Source organism: Dermacentor silvarum, chromosome 1 (assembly GCF_013339745.2).
Source record: "Dermacentor silvarum isolate Dsil-2018 chromosome 1, BIME_Dsil_1.4, whole genome shotgun sequence".
Taxonomy (NCBI): Eukaryota; Metazoa; Arthropoda; class Arachnida; order Ixodida; family Ixodidae; genus Dermacentor; species Dermacentor silvarum.
The window spans coordinates 195,543,756-195,563,947 of record NC_051154.1 but is presented as its reverse complement, the minus strand read 5'-3'; the positions used below and the strand labels follow the sequence as shown (position 1 = coordinate 195,563,947).

The 20,192-nt window shown below is 44.6% G+C and overlaps 1 protein-coding gene across 1 annotated transcript in view; it reads left to right on the top strand.

Moving 5' to 3' along the window:
• The window catches only part of LOC119436269 (O-acyltransferase like protein-like), a 49,287-nt gene that overhangs the window by 15,976 nt on the left and 13,119 nt on the right, over positions 1-20,192 (top strand). The window contains exons 2-9 of the mRNA XM_037703072.2: positions 3,438-3,664; positions 5,506-5,617; positions 7,674-7,764; positions 8,075-8,169; positions 9,790-9,960; positions 10,508-10,604; positions 14,387-14,464; positions 18,436-18,601. Of these exons, the coding sequence (XP_037559000.1) occupies positions 3,438-3,664; positions 5,506-5,617; positions 7,674-7,764; positions 8,075-8,169; positions 9,790-9,960; positions 10,508-10,604; positions 14,387-14,464; positions 18,436-18,601 (1,037 nt within the window). The remainder of the gene's footprint in view (positions 1-3,437; positions 3,665-5,505; positions 5,618-7,673; positions 7,765-8,074; positions 8,170-9,789; positions 9,961-10,507; positions 10,605-14,386; positions 14,465-18,435; positions 18,602-20,192) is intronic.

The window sequence follows — 20,192 nt, the reverse complement described above, 5'->3', positions numbered from 1 at the left end:
TAGTTTTTTTACAATGGGTCTAACTGCAAGGCAAGCTCTGATAGGTCGTGTGATTGTAGCTAAGCTCCCTGCTGATACCAGACTATACGAAGTGTTTTCACGCCGCTGCTTTCACATTCATGCGGAATTCATCCCACCGCCGACAACTAACCCGTTGACAAATATAACCAATTATCCATCCGGAACCCGACATACTTCGAAGTTTTCACCCTCGAAAGCCAAGCGTCGACGCAACTACACGATTTGAAGCCAAAAGAAACTAGGGAGACTGCAGCCAAATAACACATTTCCATTCTTTTCTCTAGTTCTGTACTTGTCAAGCCGCTATGAACAGAGCATTCTTCCGTATAGTCAAGAAGCCACATTTCAGCGAGGTCTCGAGGAAGATGGTACAGCGGAGTCCTCTAGCTATGCCACTCTTATATTTGAATGGTCGGGAAGCGATCACTGAAACAACGTGACAGTTACCAAGACGTGTGTATACATGTACGGTTTTACTTAAGCCCTGTGGTGGAGCAGCTCGCACCTTGGGCAGGAACCCCGGGTGTAGCCAGGGAAGGGGGGCACATCATCAGACACGTGCCCTCCGCCCCCCCCCCCCCCCCCCCTAATTTTTTTCGTACCAGGAACGCTGACTAAAAAGATGTGCGACAACATTCGCCTAACTCCCGTCCCCCTCACGCCCCTCCGGCGCGAAAAAATTCCTGGCTACGCCACTGGCAGTGACCGTGCTGTGCGAACTCGCGACCTGGAATGTTTGTGGCGCTCCACACCGGAGAACATTTTGCGCGCGTTTTCTGCCGACCGCTTAGCGTGCGTCTTCGATCGAGGTACAAGGCGGAACGAGACGCTCGAGGAAGATTCGGCTCGTACGAGGAGATCCTGGCGGCGACCGGTTTGGAAACGGAGCCAGCGCAGTGCGAGCCAAATGTGGGTTACATGATTTTCCGAAAGAGAGATTCGCAACAGAAACAGAAATGAAAACTAAAATATACCAAGGAAGCGAGAGAAACCCGGAGCAACTTTGTGTGCCTAACAAATGTGCGAAAACTGAAGCGTATGCGCGATGATATCTTCGCTAGACGGTGCGTATGTGTCGAGGAAGGTGGAAGCGTTCCGTCCTTATTTGAAAGTCCTGTTGGCGTTGCACAAACAGAAAGAAATCAATTGCGACAGCACCGAGACACCGGATTTCTTTCTCCTTATTCATATACATGTATACTACTACCGGAGAAAGGAGAAATGAAGCAGGTGCATAGCGCGGTGTCTAATACCACTATTTTATGTCAGAAATGGGAGGTGATGGTGGAAACAGTGTTTTATTTCCTGTACACGGGTACGACCTTCCATCTTGGTAGTTACCATCTTGGGAGGAAGGGAAAGGAAAAGGGGACGGGTTTCTTTTGAAGAGTTGTGGTTAAAAGTACATTAACAACCATATTTACTTTGAGTAATCCAAGCGGGAGTCCAAGATGCGTTTTCTGTGCTCTGGTTGCCCGCTTGGCCTTATCCACCAACTTTACAGCGGTAGCATTGGGGTAGAAGCTTCTGGATGCTTTCCGTCCATGCCTCGATATATACTTATTGGGCTGCAATGTGCGACCCTTGACGATTGCCTATTTCCAAGGGGGTGCGCTTCCCGACGTGACCAGGCCCATCGAGCCCTGCTAACTTTTCTGAAGGGCACTGACTTGGCCCCCCGTTTATAGACATTATTTGTATTTTGTTTTGTTCTGTGTGTGTCTCCGTCATTTCTTTATTTACTCTTTTCTTTTCTCCTATTTTCGTTTCCTCTATTTACTCCTCCTGAAAGAGTAGGCAGGCGTTGTGCCCCTCTCGGTGGCAGTTGTCAGCTTGCTCCCTCCCTAGTTCCTTCGGGTCCTTGTGTTATATGTGTGGAAACCAAATAATAATAATAATAATCATGGGCCCTGGGCAATCCCACATTAGGTGAAATGTGTCTGCGCGTGCTCCACTGCTGCATCTTAAACAGCCGTCCCTAATAGTCAGCTGCACTGGAGCTTCTCCTCTTGTCAAAGAGCTCTAACCTCACAGGGCCGTGCTGCAGTTCTCACTCTGCGCAGGCAGGCTTTGTCCACTCGTCCCTATCCTTGCTAGATGGGGTCAGGTTCTTCCGGCAGCAGGCTTTTAAACGCAGTCTTGCGCTGTGCTTTCGCCTTTTCGAATTGAATTCTGGGGTTTTACGTGCCAAAACCACGATTTGATTATGAGGCACGCCGCAGCGGGGAACTCATTAATTTTGACCACCAGGGGTTCTTTAACGTGCCCCCAATGCACGGGACACGGACGTTTTTGCATTTCGCCCCCATCGAAATGCGGCCGCCGCGGCCGGGATTTGATCCCGCGACCTCATGCTTAGCAGCCCAACAACATAGCCACCGCGGCGGGTTTTCGCCTCTTCAGCTGTGTCCTTCATGGTCATACTCTTCGTGTGGCGCTATTCCTGTACAGTTTTCGCGGGGCCTTGTGCGGGCCTTGTGCGGAGTTGTCTAATGGTTTCTCCCGCGCGGCCTCGCGAGCTCGCTGGTTTCCTGGAATATCTAGGTTTGTGAATGCGGATGCATCGGGCCCAGAATCCAATGTGAAATTAGTATATAGGGTATCCCACGTAACTTTAGCCGAACCTTAAAAATATGCAAACGCCATGTGGATGGTCAGAACCAAGGTAATGTTGTTTGCTGTCGCTTGGAGATACTCAGATTATTTGTTGCATTCTGCCTAATTACATCATTAGTTTTAATTAATAAATCAACTTCTCAAACATTATAATCAGATGAAAAGTGCCAATGAGAATATTGTACAGCACCATGAAAAACTCCCGATACAGCTTTCTGTTGCTTAATACGTGCTACATAAAAGTGTTTCTCCAAGCCTGAAAGGAGCCCGCGAATAAACTAAAAATTGCCGCGCGACTGGCCGCTCGAGGCACTTTGTGTGTATTCGCGGGATTCCGTCATGCTTGGAAAGACAAATCGCTGCCAAAGGCGGTAGAATAGTATCAAATAATGCTATTTTTGCATGCCCTTCACAAGCTTGTATGTCGGCAAATTTGAAGGTTCTATACGGCTCCAAATCAGTGGTAAAGTTGCACGATCCGTGTGATCGCAAATTGCACGCGAGTTTCTGAATGGTCAGTGACTTCATTATTATGTCCTTTTCTTATTTCAAAAAAGAAAAGCTGTGCTAGACGTCCCAAAGAATTTACGGTGTGTTCAGTCCATTTTTACACGGGGAATAGCTGATTTCTCAAAACAAATAGCAGAAATACAAAAATTGCAGATTCTCAAAACTGCCCTCACAACTGCACGCGGCTATTTCTAAAGGGTACGTCTGTGGACTGTGGCTGTACAACTGGTTTCTCAAATCGCGAACAAGCTCAGAGCAATCTGAGTCATAACCTCCGGTTTATTGCGCAGTGATGGATGCATCGGGCAAGCTACCCGAGGGCCTTCTGGAAGGGCGTATGGCGTCCATCGGCTCCTACGACGAGTGTCTCGACCTGATCGCGGAGTACAAGACGCAAGAGCTGTACCGTGGCAAGTACTGCACCGTCTTCCTCTCGTCGGGCCACAATGTCCAGGAGATGTTCAACAACGAGACTGATGCCTCGGCGCACCTGTCGACGCTGCTCAGGCACCCTAAGGCAAGTACGGTGATCGCGGAACCGCAAGCAGTGTTTCAACGATCGCGCCGTTGCTAAGCGGCTGCCGGGCCCGTATTGAAAGAAAAAGTCTTACACTATGACTTTGAACAAATGTCAGCCAATCGTGATGTCGGTCATATAATTAGCGAAGACGGCCGGACAATGACAAACGAAGCTTACGAACGGAAAAATTTGTGATTGCGGTCCTTGGCATGTGCGCGGACCATGCCTCGATTTAAAAAGTTGACATCTCTGATAACTGTTCGATATTGCCAATAATGACAGAAAATGAAAGGTACATGAGAGGTCAATGACCAATGTTTTCGGTGGTCATTGACAAACAAATCTCGCAAACGAAATGCTTTGTGAATTCGGTCCGTAATTCCGGATCCTTTTTTACCAAAGCGGGATTCTTGAGAATGCATGGCGGCCCGTCATTAATAGTAGGAACAAGATGAGAGCGAAGGCGAAAACACTCCGTAAAGACAAAAATTTTCGTGGCTTTAGGGTGTGAGCCAAATTTACAAGACATTTTTTTGTTTGTGAGGACTCTGTCATTAACTAGCCACCTTCATTTCCTAATCGGTATGCACTGTCCCGACTGGCCGGCGCCTGTATTTGAGAGTCACTCTATAGCTAGCGAACTGCTTTGGTAATAATCATCAGCAATACGCTACCCAAATCATAATCAACACAGGCTCAAGGCCCGCATTGATGGCGGGAGTCGTGGTGGTTCATAAATAGTCACAAAGTATTTCGCACACTGGAGCGATGATTGTTCACAAAGCAGTTCGCATACTCTAGAGCGATTCCGGTATTTATATAGCGGCATTGGTTCCCTCTTTCTCTCTGTTCTCTTTCCAACCCCTATATCTGCCACCCCAGTGCAGGGTAGCAAACCGGAAACTCGCTTCTGGTTAACCTCCCTGCCTTCCCTCTCTCGCTCTCTCTCTGTGGTGGCGTATTGCTGATCATCATTCACAAAGCACTTGTTACGGTAGGTTCGTAGGAGCAGGTAGCATGCAATCGGTACAAACAAAATATTCTAAGCGATGGGGACCGGCCAGTGAGTTACTGCGAAAGAAAATATACCTGAATTGGCTATTCATTCCCAGCTCCGTGTAAGGTTGAAAAGTTTAGTACCGCTGCCATGTGAGAGTGCGTCAGGCAGGTTAATAAATTCTTAAACCAGCAATGTGGGCTTTTGAGCTGAGGTTATGATTGATGCGGGATGCAGAACGTGGAACCATACTTAGAATAGGAATAGGATAGAAAGATACTTAGTAACACACTCTGAGGCATTGTACAAAACAAACGATGAATAATGCGATGATGCATTTGCGGTAGTTCACGAAACTGAGACAGGCATATGAAGCAAATCTATTGTTAAAGTTGTTCCTTGGTAATCAGCGAATGACACATGGTCAAGAGAATTAGAAAGAGGCGCAGCAGTCTCTAGTTTCCTGCCGTTCTACGGAGCTTGCTACGCAGTTCACTGATTACCGCACTCACCACAATAAATATCCGAGTGAACTAGGATATACATTGCGCGATAACTTTACATTCGTTCCTTAGCTTTCTCTAGATATCATAATATTATTAATATTTGAGAAAAATATCAACTTCATGCTTTCTATATGCGTCTAAATGAACAAACAAAAATCGCATAGTATGTATGACAAGAGGCACACTGGAGTCAGTGCTTTCTTGAGTTAGTATACTGATTGGCATGGCTCTTTTTTAGCGTTAGGGTGGTTAACAAGCACATGCATTGCAAGAAGCATCCATGCCTTGCGCGTTGACTTTCATTTTACATGCTACTTCATTTGTGCTCCCCACAGCGGATGACTCGGATCGTGTATCGTGTCTCTCCGGAGAGCCGCAAATTTCGACTGGGTGTCTGCGTGCCCTCTGTTTGCACTCTCGACGACGTGCAAAATGTGGTCGCTCACAGTAAGTATCACGTTCACGTGCAGGTTCATATTCGCGTCATATTTCTAGGGGTGACGGTGAATATGAGAGTGAATGGTCACATACGCACACCTTCAGTTTTGTGCAAACATACGCGCGCTCCTTATTTTTTATCGAAATAAAAATAAAAGAAAGATATTTAGTCAGCTATAGTGGTTACCGCTAATTGTTTTCCCGTATTATCAAAATAAATAAGAAAAATATTGGAAAATAAGAAATAACGGCACATCTTAGGAAAATCTAGGGCAGAGTTATATAGGGAAAATGAAGTACACAGATTGTCCTAGACAGAGTGGAAAGATGAAAGGCACAGACACACACAAAGATAAAATTAAAAACGGGAACACGTGCACGAGACCATGGCGCGGTCCAAGATGAATAGGCATGCAGATGAAGAAAATACACAGATCACATAATACACGCACAGACACACAACAGTAAAAATTGGGCTTCATCACACCAGCTGATTATGATACACATATTAAACAACTAGAGCGCATACATACAAATGATGAAAGTGGATTGCGCTTACATAACATCACCCGATGCGGCACCTATAGTACACGTTTATTATTCCTGTTTCTTCAATGAAATATGCAAGTTCGTTCGATGCTTTTCTCTGTGCTGTTTTCGATGACCAAAGGCCGAGCAAATTTACGAGTGTGAAAGGTTGGTGGGGATCAATTACATGTAGTTCTTTTCTCCAATTGCCCTGGGTAATCGAGGAGTAGATGACGAACGCTCTCATCGTTAGACCACACGCGTTTCAAGATGCACTCTCGCTATGCTTCTCGTAGCATTTAAGTGAAGTACAAAGCATAAAAAGTGTCGTTCATGGCTGTAACGGCGCTCTTAGCTCCGGCATGTCGGCGTGCACCTCTCGGTTTGCACGCATTGCTATGTTCCCTGAGGAAACGCTTGCGCTGGTGAGCACGTGGCTTTACCGGCATAGCGTCGGGCCCGCAATCGAGCAGTTCAAATAGCGATTCCCGGGTCTACCAGAGGTTTAGCGAGACTATGTGAGATGGTTCGCGAGCTTTCCTAGATACTCATAAGCGCAAGACTACCTAAGATAACTTCCGGGCCTGCAAGTCATGTGACGTGTCAAAATCTGTGAATGCCGGCGGACCGTACTTCGAAAGCCAGACACTGGTAAAAGTTGGCGCGTACAAACCCTTTTTGCAAAGCACAGTTTGCAATGGCACTTCGGCCTTGGTAGCATGGCGTTACTATGTATCACGTGAAGTGCAGGCTTGTAACGTAAGTAGGTGTTTGTGGGCGCTGTGCATAACCGCTTCATGTAAACGAATAGGCTGCCTATCTCTAAGCCGAGTTAAAGACTAAGCATAATAAGAGGCACTCGGTGCTGTCCGCTGCAGATGAAACACAACAGACATAACTCGTGGTCTTAGCTGCATTCTGCGCTGCGGTGCAGCGCAGCCACTTCTGTGGATGGTGAAAAAAACACTTGAGAAGCACAACACGCCAATCCTGACAAATTTTCTCTTTAAATTACCCTTGCATAAAAAAATCGCCCAGGGTGTCCATCGTACCCGTGCACTTAAACTCGCGCGCGCTGACATGCTAGCACGCTATGTGCTTAGCTAGGCTACAGGTAATGCTTACAGGAAAGGCAAAGCTTACAGCCCTCGCTCTCGCTTTCGTCATCTGGCACTCATTATGTTTTCTACCGCTCTGTAGTACACTCATTTCGAGAAAATTGTGTGGTCGACGAACTTATAGCGTTTGTATCAGGATTGTGAAGCTTAAAGTTCTATGTATGACTCTGCTGGACAACCTGCTATAAGTGACTTGAGTTTTGCGGAGGAATTTGATTGCTGTAAAGAGCAGTAATGGGCGGGATGCACACTGCAATGCAAATCGCCGCTTGCGGTCTTGGGAATGTTGTTGAGTTGCGTGGACATTCTATAGCGTTGAAGTAACTCTGAACACGAGCTAATAACATACTATGTTTAAAGCTGGTGGTGAATGAGTGAGCCATCTAACACACTTTCTGCCCTTTTGTTTATCCTCGCAGCATCTTCGAAGTCGATTGGTGCGAAGACACAAGTTAGCCGCTGTGTAGTCAAAGAAGACGTGTCGATTAGCGGACTGCAGGTTTTCCTCATGTAAGTCGCCCAAACAGCTACAGTTGCATGTCTGAGTTCGAAATGTCAGCACTTGTCAAATGCATATCGTTCGTGCTCAAGAAAAAAAATGTATCAAACTTAAATTACGTACATCTACGCTGCATTTACTGACAGTCTGATGTGGTACTAACTAATTTACTTTATGGACAAGGCAAGTAGTAGATTGAGAGCCATGAGGCTTTCCCTCTCTTTTTTTAAAGATTCTATGAAATAGTGTTCATGCATGTGAACGGCCAGGCTTCTTTGTTCGGTAACTGTTTGATTGTTCTATTTTCTTTTCTTTTTTTAGAATCACTCTGTGCGTGCTTGTTAGCGTCATACTTGTAGCCACCATTCTGGACATGCGAGTGGAGGACAACGCCCAGAAAGCTCTGCCTGGTGCAGGTACAATATTTATGTATTCCTTTAAAAACAGTGGCCGGACCGTGAAGTTAGGCTGCTGAGCACAGGCGCGTACTTAAATATGTTCGAGATTTTCTAGCAGGGAGTAGCCTCATTATTGGCTCTGTGTGGTGCTTGCATAACGTTTCTATTTTTTGTTGTGATTTCGAGCTGTTTTGTCATCTCCATACCGCCTTTGCATTTTTTTTAACAGTGAAGCTGTTTAAGCCAGCCGTAATTTGTGCGTGTGCCACGAAATTATCATCATCAGCAATGGCTCGAGCGTCGCCGTCTTCTTCCGCAGTTTAAGCCAGCCGTAATATGTCCGTGCGGCACGAAACTGCGGCGCCGTAGCCATGGTAACCAGGCGACGCCACACAGACACGGCTCTGCCGAGCTCCCCCCAGCTGCGCGCTACTGCGCATGCGCCGTGACGTCATCTTGGCGCATCTGCGCTCGCCGCCCGAGAGAAATAAATAAATAAAACAGAATTAACGTTCTTGGCAAGGCAGGATTCAAACCCGGGTACCCTCGGTCTGAAGGCGAGTTTCATAACCACTGCGCTATACACCCACGCTTGCAGAACGCGCATTTATGGGGACCATATGGTTGCATTGTACTGACGATTTCAACACAACTTCCTTTGGGAGCGAGAAAAAGAAAATGAGAGCGAGAGAGAGAAAGAAAGAAATAGAGAAAGAAAGAAAGAAAGCGAGAGAGATAACCTACCTACGACCAAGAGACGCAATCAATCGGCCAGCTTCACTGTGTCTTGAGCTTTGCGCGGCCTAGTGCAAGCTTGTGCCTATTTTTTTCGTGTGTGTACTTAATGTTTTTGCGCGACTAAACTTGGTTCCTGGTCGAGGTGGGAATGTTCACGCTTTTCCTGATATGTTAGTTTTAATCGTGGTTTTTGTATGTTCTGGGTGACAGTTTTAGTGCGCACACCTATATAAATGCTTATTGTACGCACACATTGTGACAATCATGACAAGAGCGTTTGCATGTGTACAGCTTTAGTTTTTTTATTCTCCTATGGGTTTCTCATTTTAATTCATTTGGGCATATTGCTGCTTTATCAGCAGTAATTTCTGAGGATCAATCACTGGATGCAACGTACTCTACTCGCCTGTGATATCATGACGCCAATAAAATATACATAAAAACAGCTGCCTGTGCCAAAGTTTGGGTTGAAATTAGGAATGATTTCTGATTTTCAGCACTAGTTTGTAGGGCAAAGGGACCTAGCAGACATTTTGTCATCCCTTAAAAACATTTCATCATAATATCAGGACCGAGATTGTGTAATAAGTCTTGCTAAGTCCCAAGAAAGTTTGCTAAATACAGGCCCGAGACAATCGCACTAACGAGTCAGCGAATACATCAGCCGATAACGAATAACGGGTGCATACAAAACTAAACACGAGTAACAAAGTATACTTGACCAAAAATATGATGAAGCGTTTCTTTTTCTTTGTTTTACAATAGTCATCGTGTGATTTCTTTAAGCATACGCTTTTGTATGTATCGAATAATTCGAAAAGTATCATCGGAAACTGTTTTTTTTTTCTATTAACGCCAGACTCTCACTTTATTTGAGCTTTTGTGACTACCGCTGCACAGGTTGCCTGACCAACTGTCTGCTGTCGTTCTCATTCGCTCGCAACCTGCGCCGTCTCACGGACCCCGTGGAGCCTCCGGAGTTGGGTGCAGCGCAGGGCGTGCAGGCGATTAGCATGGCTTGGCTCATATGCGGACACACCTACTTCCTCACTGAGAACACGCACATGTTCAGTAAGCGAACAGTTCGTTTCCTTCCTTTCCACACATTTCCTTGTCTGTGCTTTTGTTTCTGTTTGTGCTTTATAGCTAATTCTAGGTAAACACATGGACAGGACCCTCACCGTCTAATATCCTTAACCGCTGGCTAGTTTTTATCCATGCCTTCGTGAATTCGGCTATTCGGGGATGAATTCACAAAGATTTTTCTTCGCAAATGCCGTATACTATTGGCCAGCCGCTTTCAATAATACGTCCAACGTCACGGTTGGCTCACATCTGCTGTTGCGAACAATGCTTAAGTACTTCTTTGTGAATATGGACCCTGGCATCGAATTCACAGAGCTTTTCGTTCGTAAATGCTCCTTGCCAATGGCTGGCCGCGTTCGCCGATAATGTATTCTATATCGCGATTGACTGGCATGTACTTCTACGAACAGTTCTAGCAAAAGAACATTTTTTATGTGTGTGAATACGGGGGGTCCTGATTTTTCAAGTTACCTTTGCAGTGTATGACGAGCACTGCAAAGGGGCCCAACACGCTGGTTTCTGTTTTGCTCAGGTGGATTGCTGAGGGCCTACGACAACATCTCGAGTGACATCCTCTTCTCGCCTTTTGTGAACTACACCCTGGCTGCCAACACCTTTTTCCTTGCCACGTGCGTAAGACAAAATATCACTTCTGGTCGATCTTAGTGGGGAGAATCTTGTCAAGGGCATCAGAAAACAACCTGCGAGGCAATCAACGCTGCCTGTGGCCTGAAGTCATTTTTACCTGTCGAGAGGCTGAGAATCACTATTTACATTCCCCGTGCCATTCATCTCCAGTCAATTAGTGTCAGGCGGAGATTCAATGGTGTTCTGTTGATGAATAATTAGATGCCTGGAAAGTGAAACTTAGTCTGCACGGGCCATTATAGCAGATCATGCGACAAATTATTCAGGCGTAACAGATACGGGTTGCATTCACAAAGCTTCACCCTCCCCTCCAGGTAATTTTGATAAAGTATGATCATGAACACATAAAGATAAATAAATAAATAAATAAATAAATAAATAAATAAATAAATAAATAAATAAATAAATAAATAAATAAATAAATAAATAAATAAGCTCCACGTATATGTGATATCCGAGAGCTATTCTGTTGAGAAATGCTACACAACGCTGGTAAAAGCACGCTTTGTGCAAGTGTGTCATCTGGACGTTGCACGCCACCATCAATATAAAACGAACTGTCTTGACACGCCGCTCCTGTTACAAGAGATGGATGCTGCAATAATCGGACTCAATGCGCTGAGCTGCTAGTCCAGAAGAGATTCCATGCTCCGCGCCGTTTCATATCGCGAGAGAAATACGTCAGATCCTTCTTTCCGCGTACAACGCTACCTTCTGCATCTGACGTCTGGAAGCATGGTCGCATTACGGAGCTTATAAAACCCGACCCATAAATCTCCTCGCGAGTTTTGGTGACTAGTCACCTTGGCCTAGAAACGTGCTTCGCTAAGCCCGTCTCTGCTCGTGCCGTCTGTTGGAGTTCTAACCTGCTGCAGATCTTGCGGCGGATATTTTGCGCATACTAAATATATCGCACTCTTCGCTTATGGGCTGATTGTTATAGAGATACGTTGCATGCAGGATCATAAGAAGGCAACAAACAATGACACCAGCAAACAATGACACCACGTGCGGACAGTTGTTTTTTCATCCACTTTAATTTCTGTTAATTTATCATTTTCTTTAATTCAATTAGTAAGTACAAATGATTTCCCCTATGTTGTTCCTGGTGTCATTGTTTGTTGGCTTCTTATGATATGATTAATAAAAATTGGGCCCCTCGGTTCCCTTTCTTCTCGTTCATTACATAACGAGGGCTCGAATCCGGCAACATTGATGCCTTCAGGTAGCATATGTGGGTTTATTGACCAGTTGCCATCACTCAAAATGGCGAGACATCGATGCATAAATTTGTAGAAGCATTAAAGAAAATTTTGAAAGACATCCTGCATCTGCAAGCTCGCACAGGAAACCACGCACAAAGAATATTATTCTGCATTTTGGAGGCACAAAGTTGACCCGCATTCACAAAGCACTTCCTACGCTTCAGCGATTCCTAAGTCCTGGCGCCGGCCAATTATGACAGCGAACATATTATCAGTGAAGACGGTCAGTCAGCGACGAAAGTTCATACAAACAAAACGCTTAGTGAATTCAACCCTTGGTTTTCTTATTCGAGCGAGCGACATAACTTTATTTGAAATCTGGCGATTGGGAGGCCCGGGCCTGGGGCCGCCTAGATGGCCATTGGGAGCTGTTGCTCCCGCATGGCATCCATGGCTCGCTAGACGGCCCAAAGTTGGTCTTGGAGTTCTGAGCTGGTTTTCTTATTCGCCTCGAATCATTTAGCACTACCAAGCGGCCTGAATAAAATGCGGATAGATGGAACAAAATGCGAACACTCTATTTGCTGTTTTGCTTAATTTCGTCATTTATCATCAATCAGTAATCAGTTGATGAAAGGTGAGCGAGTTTATTAACTTTGAAGTGTAAATCAAGTCAACTCCTCACTATGATGCACGCTGAGAGGCGAAGAGGGGCCCTGCGCCTTTGCCGAAGTGCTGCCCTAGGCGGCCGCCTGTTTCTCCTACAGGGCAAAACACTTTTGGTGTCACCAAATAATGACAGCGATAATGTCCAACTCATAATAAGCAGTGCTTAAAAAAAAGAAAAAAAAAAGCTTTGTGAATTTGGTCCCTGCGTACATATGAACTGTTCGCATTTTTGATTGTATCACGTCAGTATATAGGCAAAGAATGAGTTGGACAACAATAAGGGAGAGATTCCTTTCATACTTTGTCATGGCCCGACCAGCGCCCTGCCTACGTTATATCCAGAATCTAGCGCTGCGTAGCGGGAAACGATAAGAAGGGAATTTAAGTTGAAACGTGCGAAAATCATTGCTGCATTCCATCGGCCCTGTTAACATAGGATACATGTCAGCGTGACTAGGCGCTGGTACATCAGTATGATAACGCCGTGGTAGTATTTGTGGAATAAAAGTAGAAGGAACAGAACGACCAATGGCGAACCGTTAAAAAAATTACAGGCGTGGACGTCAGATAACTGGCAGCAGCACAGATCCCCGTTCTTTCTTTTATATATATATATATATATATATATATATATATATATATATATATATATATATATCTTTGCATATCGTTTGTCAGTAAGAATGCATCTGTTTGCGGGATTCAGTGTACACGAAGCGCCTCACCTAATCACTTATCACCTGATGCTTTCGGCAATCACTCAAGGCACTGGTTGGCTGTTGTAACATAGCGTCGACCTCGTATATTGGCAACCGATGGCTCATCACAGTGTTGAGTGATTGCCGAAGAACTGACGCATTAGAAGGCTGCGCTAAAAACAGTATTTCTTAATTTGTTACGAGCAAAGGGTCATTATGATTCATTTATGTGCTCGTGTTTTGTTTTGCTTCGCTTTGTTTTTTAAATGATAACCCCACATACGCGGCAATCACACGTCACCGCGCATATACGCGCCTATGCGTCTATCGGCGGTGGCACGCGATATTAGACGAGCAATGAGGTCGAAAAAAGCCGGCAGACCTGTGTGACCTTGCAGAAACACAAGCCCCAGTTCCAGCGACGTAAAGCTCCAAAAACGTGGCGGTAGCCTCCTAACGTTTTGCCGGCAAACGGAGTTCATAGGGAACTTTTTTCTAGGCGTTCCTGCGGGAGGGGGAGGGGGGGGGGCACCTCGCCGCCTCCTCAAACCTCACCGAGAGACAGCCGTTGCGCATGCATCAGCGGCGTTGAACGTGCCACCACTTACAATTAACACTCGCGAATTCATACCTATGAACTTAGAGAGGTACTTTCAACGGTTTGTAGAAGGTATCTCGTAGACGTGTGCAAACCTTAATTCAAGCGGCAATGTTACGCGTTTTTCTTGCAGCAATGGTTCTAAAATAATGTTCGTCCCAGCACTTCTTATTTCTATTTCTCTTGTTCGTTTCATGATAGCGGCCTCTTAATTACGTCGTCATTTACTTCTCTCGTAACGAACTGCTTCGTGGCGTTGGTATGACGGTGACAGTGGGTGGTAAAAGTTAGCTCAAACGTTCCATTATTGCCGTGCAGCTTCACGGCAGAGGGGTCATAGTAAAACCAGATAAAGTTTATTTATTGTTTTTCCTCGTACTGTTTTATCATTCAGTTTCTTGCAACATCTTAAATGTTATACTCTGCGCTCAACGTTTTTTTTTTTTCCGGTCACTCCCATGCATTTGTATGTTTCTGTCTGCTCCCGTACTGCCTATGCGTTCGTAGCAGTCGAGGCATAGTCTGTACTCTAAGGCGTTCTGGTGCTTGCTGTCAAAAATAAAGTTAACTTACTTGATTTTATCTATTTGCAGCGGCCTATTCCTGGCCTACAAGTGCGAGCTGTACTCTTACAAGTCGGTCTTTAGCATTCTCCTGCAGAAATACTTCCGGTAAGTGCATCACAACACTACAGCCCCGTTTTGTCTATTCGCGGCTATACATTGCTGTGCCTCTCACGGTTGGCAAACAGCTCTTCTGTATCATTCACTCGCGTAGATTGATCGCCCTAGCTGATAGCTTATTTGCTAGCATGAATTACCTAGTTTACCACAGCTACTCTAACATTGGGCACCTGATCTGCAGCCCTTATCTCAAACCATTTAGGGACAGCCGATTCTGAATGGAAATGAAAATACCGCGGAAACACACCCCTTGGTTTCTAAAGCAGACTGGTAGCGCTGCCTGATAAGCAGCGAGGGTAACACAAACACCGATGCATCGCCTCCGAGACTGCCGGCGTGACACCCCACGCTCTGTGCCGTCGGTCTGGATGCGGAAGGTGTGCTCAGGCGGCATATTCAACATGCCTAATGGTAACATTTGTGGAGCGTGTTTCAGCTTTGCATATGCAATCATGTTATCGGAAAGTGAACTAAAGGAACAGGCAGCGAAGCTTTTTTTAACGAGTCGCAGTAAACCACGGATTGGCTCGTAGAAGAGGGTCTCTTAACGTGCGTCTGATTTCCCGTTTGTGTGCAGGTCAATTTTTCGTAGAAAGGTTAAATTTCATTGTTACTATGAACCAGTCAGAGTAGCTTGATTCCTTTGTCGTTGTGCCATGGATGATAAATGATAGTAAGATATCAAATGGCAAAATTAAAATGCATCTCCTGCACCACCGGAGCACAACTAAGATACAGTGAAATATATGACTTACTGAATGTGAACTGTGAAACATTGGGAATGAAAGTGAATTGAAATTGTGAATGTGAATTTCGAGATATATAAGAGGTAGGAAGGAAGGATAAAGAATGCGTATAATATACCAGCATGACCATGGAAAAACGAACATACAGAAGGCGCAATTTTTTATACATTCAATTTACGTTTCAGGTACTTACATCATGAACGTTTGGGGGCACATCTATTAATACATAGGTTGCATATTACCTTAACTTTGATCCTAATAGTTCTGTTCTGCTATACATGAGCTACTGTGGAGAGATTGAGGTGAAGAGTACCTCGGCTGCTCCATTTCTCTATGTTATGCTGCAAGAAATAAATGAATAAATGATAATGGTAAGAGAGACAAATAAATTAGAATTTAATGAAACAAGTAAAGATAACAACATCGCAACGGAGTGTGTTGATAGCTTTTCAACTTTTCTTCTTACGTTATTTAGTATGTTGGTACATGTCTTGCAAGTTTGGCAAAACGCAATCTGGTCATGTTTTCGTTCTCTTGGTGGGGAAATGAAAGAAAACCATGGTGTACAAAAAGACGCACGAGAACCACCTTCCTCAATTTCTTTATGAGTTCGCCGCATTTTGTAGGCACAACTTATACAATTAATGTATTAATTTTATCCTGTACCAACTTTATGTTATTTACCTTCTCATTACCTATTGTACATCAAATCTATACGTCTCGCAGCCCGAACTATCCAAGAAAGGAAAACAAAAACAATAGAGAGAGGGTAACAGGTGCACGTAGTTCTGCACAATCTGTACAGCGTTTGCATGAAGTTGTTTGTTACATGCGCTACAAGAAATATTGAAAGCTCAACTGGACGGATCATTTGAGGAGCTGTAGGAGGGAGGGATGAGAACACTATAACTCAACCTTAAGAGTTGGCTCTAAACAGAGTCGAGTGTTCTTTTTTTCTGCGACATATTTAACATTCGCAGTCACGATGCGGGGAATAGTTGATACGTTAGTGTCATTACCTGACTGAACCAATTACGACGATGCTATTGACTAACGAGTCCATAAAAAGTTATTTGCTTCTGTCGCAGCTCTCTCTCGTAATTTTGACGCGGACGCAACGAAAAGAATCGTGATACGCAAGTTTTGAACACCTTCGTCTTTACAGGGACAAAAAGGTTTGGGCGAGGAGTTGAGGCAGCATTTTATGCTATACCTATGTGGAATGTGTTTTTTTTTTCTTTTGTGGGGGGGTGGGAGGTTATTTTCTCATCATGTTAATCCACTCAGAATTTTGTTGTGGGTAATAGGAAAACTGCTTGTTGCTGTTTTCATGTCGGAGCGCATGCGCTAGTGAGGCAGACGGGAAACATCTGGTTGAATTTAGGCTTGTCAAACGGGTACAATGGTCTAGTCATACGGATATTTCATTCAGCCACTCGATTACGGTTATTCTTTGTAAGATGTCCAAAGTGTCCGGTTTACCAGACGCCAAGTATTGTAAATGAAAGTTTTTGTATGAAAGCATAATCTTGAAAAATTTGCTCTGGTAGTGGTTCAGGTCGTGCAACCAGAAAGCGCAGCATCGGAAAACGACAGCACGAAGACATCTGTAGAAATTTACAGCAAAGGAACATCTTATGGAGCCTTTCCTTGACAGAAGGAAACAAAAAGCCAAGCGACAGTCGATAAGGCCTTAACAAGAACGATCTATGTTAGCGTTACACCTTTGTCAGTTACAGAGAACAGCTACTGTCGATGTTAATTCTAGTTACTCTGCACCGCTTTTGTGCCACCGCTGATGACAGCTAAACTAAAGCTATATGATAGCACACTTATTTTGACACCGAGTCTCTTTCCGTCGTGCTGAATCAGTTGCACGACCAGCCTTTATCGGAAGAAAGAATTCTGCAACATCAACGCGACTCAACATCGCATCAGAAGGCCGTGTAAGCGCTCCTGCGCTTCCTGAAATTGACTGGCCTGTGTGAACGTCTGTAATCGGAACACCTTTTCTGTTATCTATGCCTGTGTTTTTTTTTCGCTCTCTCTATTTACACTCTTTCCAACCCCTATATTCCCCACCCCAGTGTAGGGTAGCAAACCGGAAACTCGCTTCTAGTTAACCTCCCTGCCTTTCCTCTCTCACTCTCTCTCTCTTGACGCCGAGAGTCAGACTTACGGCGTAGTTATTGAATAACGCTGCACTGATTTACCAATCTTGCACCTCACATGCACTTTCGAAGTTCATTAAATGAAGTTATAATTTCGTTCTTAAGACCAGCTCAAAAATTCTTGAAGAAATGAGGCGGGGTGTCTGATTCAAGCGTTAACGTTTTAGTGATGCTTATTTCCAACATCAACACAGCTTTACAAGCCAGCTTTTGCTGAATCTCAGTGAATGAGACCATTGCCGAAACTGTCCTTGCTGTTGTTTTTCATCCCTAACAGTCGGATCATATGTACCGCGACAATGAATGTTGGGCTTGCTGCTCAGAGGGCGCCTACTGGACGAACATTATAGATTTGTGACCTACGCTATAGATCCTATTGGGAATTATTGAATAGAACAAGATATATATGCATCTAAAAGATGCACCGCCCATTTTATGTTTTGTGGAAAGTAATTAAATAACAAACTGGGGAACTTTGAAACTATTGCACACCAGTTCAAAGAAATGATACGCAAGATAATGACTAGCATGAATCTGTATACTCCAAAAGTGATAACTTATGTGGTACACAATTTACGGGCTTCATTTCACTGGCATAGTGACACTTTTCTTTCCTCTTTTTTTTTCTTTTTTTTAGGACGAAGTAAAATAAGAAAAAAAATCAAGCTTTTCTCCTCCTAAAATTTCAACCTACTTTCCGAGCCCTAACCTACGGCGTAGTTATTGAATAACGCTGCACTGATTTACCAATCTTGCACCTCACATGCACTTTCGAAGTTCATTAAATGAAGTTATAATTTCGTTCTTAAGACCAGCTCAAAAATTCTTGAAGAAATGAGGCGGGGTACGCAGTCGCTATTATGTCGGCTTGCATCTGGGCACACAAAAGCAACCTCGAAGTTTTCGTTTGTAAGCAATGTTCGCGAACATGGCTCCAGATACCGTGGTGAAACTTTGCCAGTGTGGAAAAAAGAAAGGGTATCAAGTGATGTAATTGGGAAAGAGTGTTTGCTAATGGCTTGTGGGGGGCGTCGGGGCACAGAATGACGCCGCCGTTCCTGGCCGTGCTGAGCGTGCTCCTGCTGCTGCCGCTGACCAACGACGGGCCATTCTGGCAGGATTATGCTGGCGCTGAGATCGAACGTTGCTCGGCGGTGTGGTGGACCAACCTCTTCTACATAAGCAACTTTTGGAACGCAGAAAGCATGGTGAGTGACGACTTCTTGTAAGTCAGGAAAAAAACGCGAAATGGAAAATACGCGTCAGGAAAATACGTCAGGAAAATACGCGACAGGAAAATACGCGAAAGATGTCGGGCACCATTTGCAATGCTGAATGAGCCCTTCTGGAGGTAATTGTTAAGTATCCCTTTGCAATTAACATCGGCGATGGGCCACTTAAAAAATGTGAGTGAATAAACTGCCACGATTTGTATCTCGGTTAGTCACCCTTCGCCGGCGTTGCTACCCAACCCCGTTTCTCCTACACATCTTTTATACAGTATTGTCAATGCAATATCGCTTTTTACAAGTTCATTTGTCACTGGTTTTTCACTGTAAATATGTTTTTCTCGGGATATAAAGATGAACTGTGACATGAGCGTTACGACATGAGGCTTTAGTTCGGTCGTCTTTTTGCAAAGTGTCCCGCACACGACTGGGGACAAGTCTTTACTGTTTTTGGCTTATTGTCGGCTTGCAATATAGGCTTCGTCGAAGCTTACAGGGGTGTGAATTTAATTAGTGGGGAAGCAGGAGTGAGTAGGCATTCCGGGACATGCTGCAAAACACTGCCTGAAAACTACGCGGATGCGTCTGTAGCAGTAGCAGCAGCAGCAAAAAACGTCCTTGTTGACGGGATGCCTTGAAGAAAGGACAGAGTAATCATATCGTTAAGATTTCCCGGCTCATATCGTGGAATACAGCACAACGCCGTAGGCTTGTGCGTTTTCTCGAAGTTAACGCAGCATTGTCAGACCTAATTACTAAATTGGTGAAAAGCTAAACGTGGCCCGTGATGCCTGGCGTCTGACCGTGTGCTTTGGCATCCGGCATGAACTTTTCACACCGACGAGAAAAAGTTCTGCCCACAGTACTCCAGCGTATGTCACGATGCGTAGCCAGAGGCGTGCCTCTGACTCGACAGCACTCGTTGCCACACCAAGTAACATAAACGACGCAAAGACAGTGCTACATATCTACAGTTGGAACTGCCTCATGAAGCCACAAGCTTTGTCGGTTGCAGTCATGAACGGTTTGTAACTTGCCAGGGCCCGCGCTCTGGCCTATCACAGTAATCAACACTGCTGTAGCGGAAAGCGCCGGCCAACCAGGAACTGTTTCTAATCCTTAAAATATTGTGTCCATGATTTATAAGAAACTCCGCGGTCATTTGCCAACAGACTCTAAAGAGTCATCATTAACAATTCTTATACGCCATCAATAAATCATAGATTATTCATGATAACTGTATGCGCTATGCGCACTTATTAGGAATCCTAAGAGTGGCACCCCCTTCGGCATATCTGTCCTAAAACTCTTCAAAAATATGCTCGCAGTGAAACAGAAAGGGTGTGTGAAACGCCACTGCATTTCGCGCCGAATTATTTTACGAATATCTCGAAACTGGCGCTAATCTGTGGGTTCATTCCAAGCGGTGATGCGCTGAGCAATTAGAAGCTTCAATACCATAATTGCAGCATTTTTTGTGAAGTCAGTAATTAAAAGTTATGTATTCAATATTAGTTGAGTTTAAGAGTGGCGTAGTGGCTGTTTCTAATAACCACATGGCCGAATAATA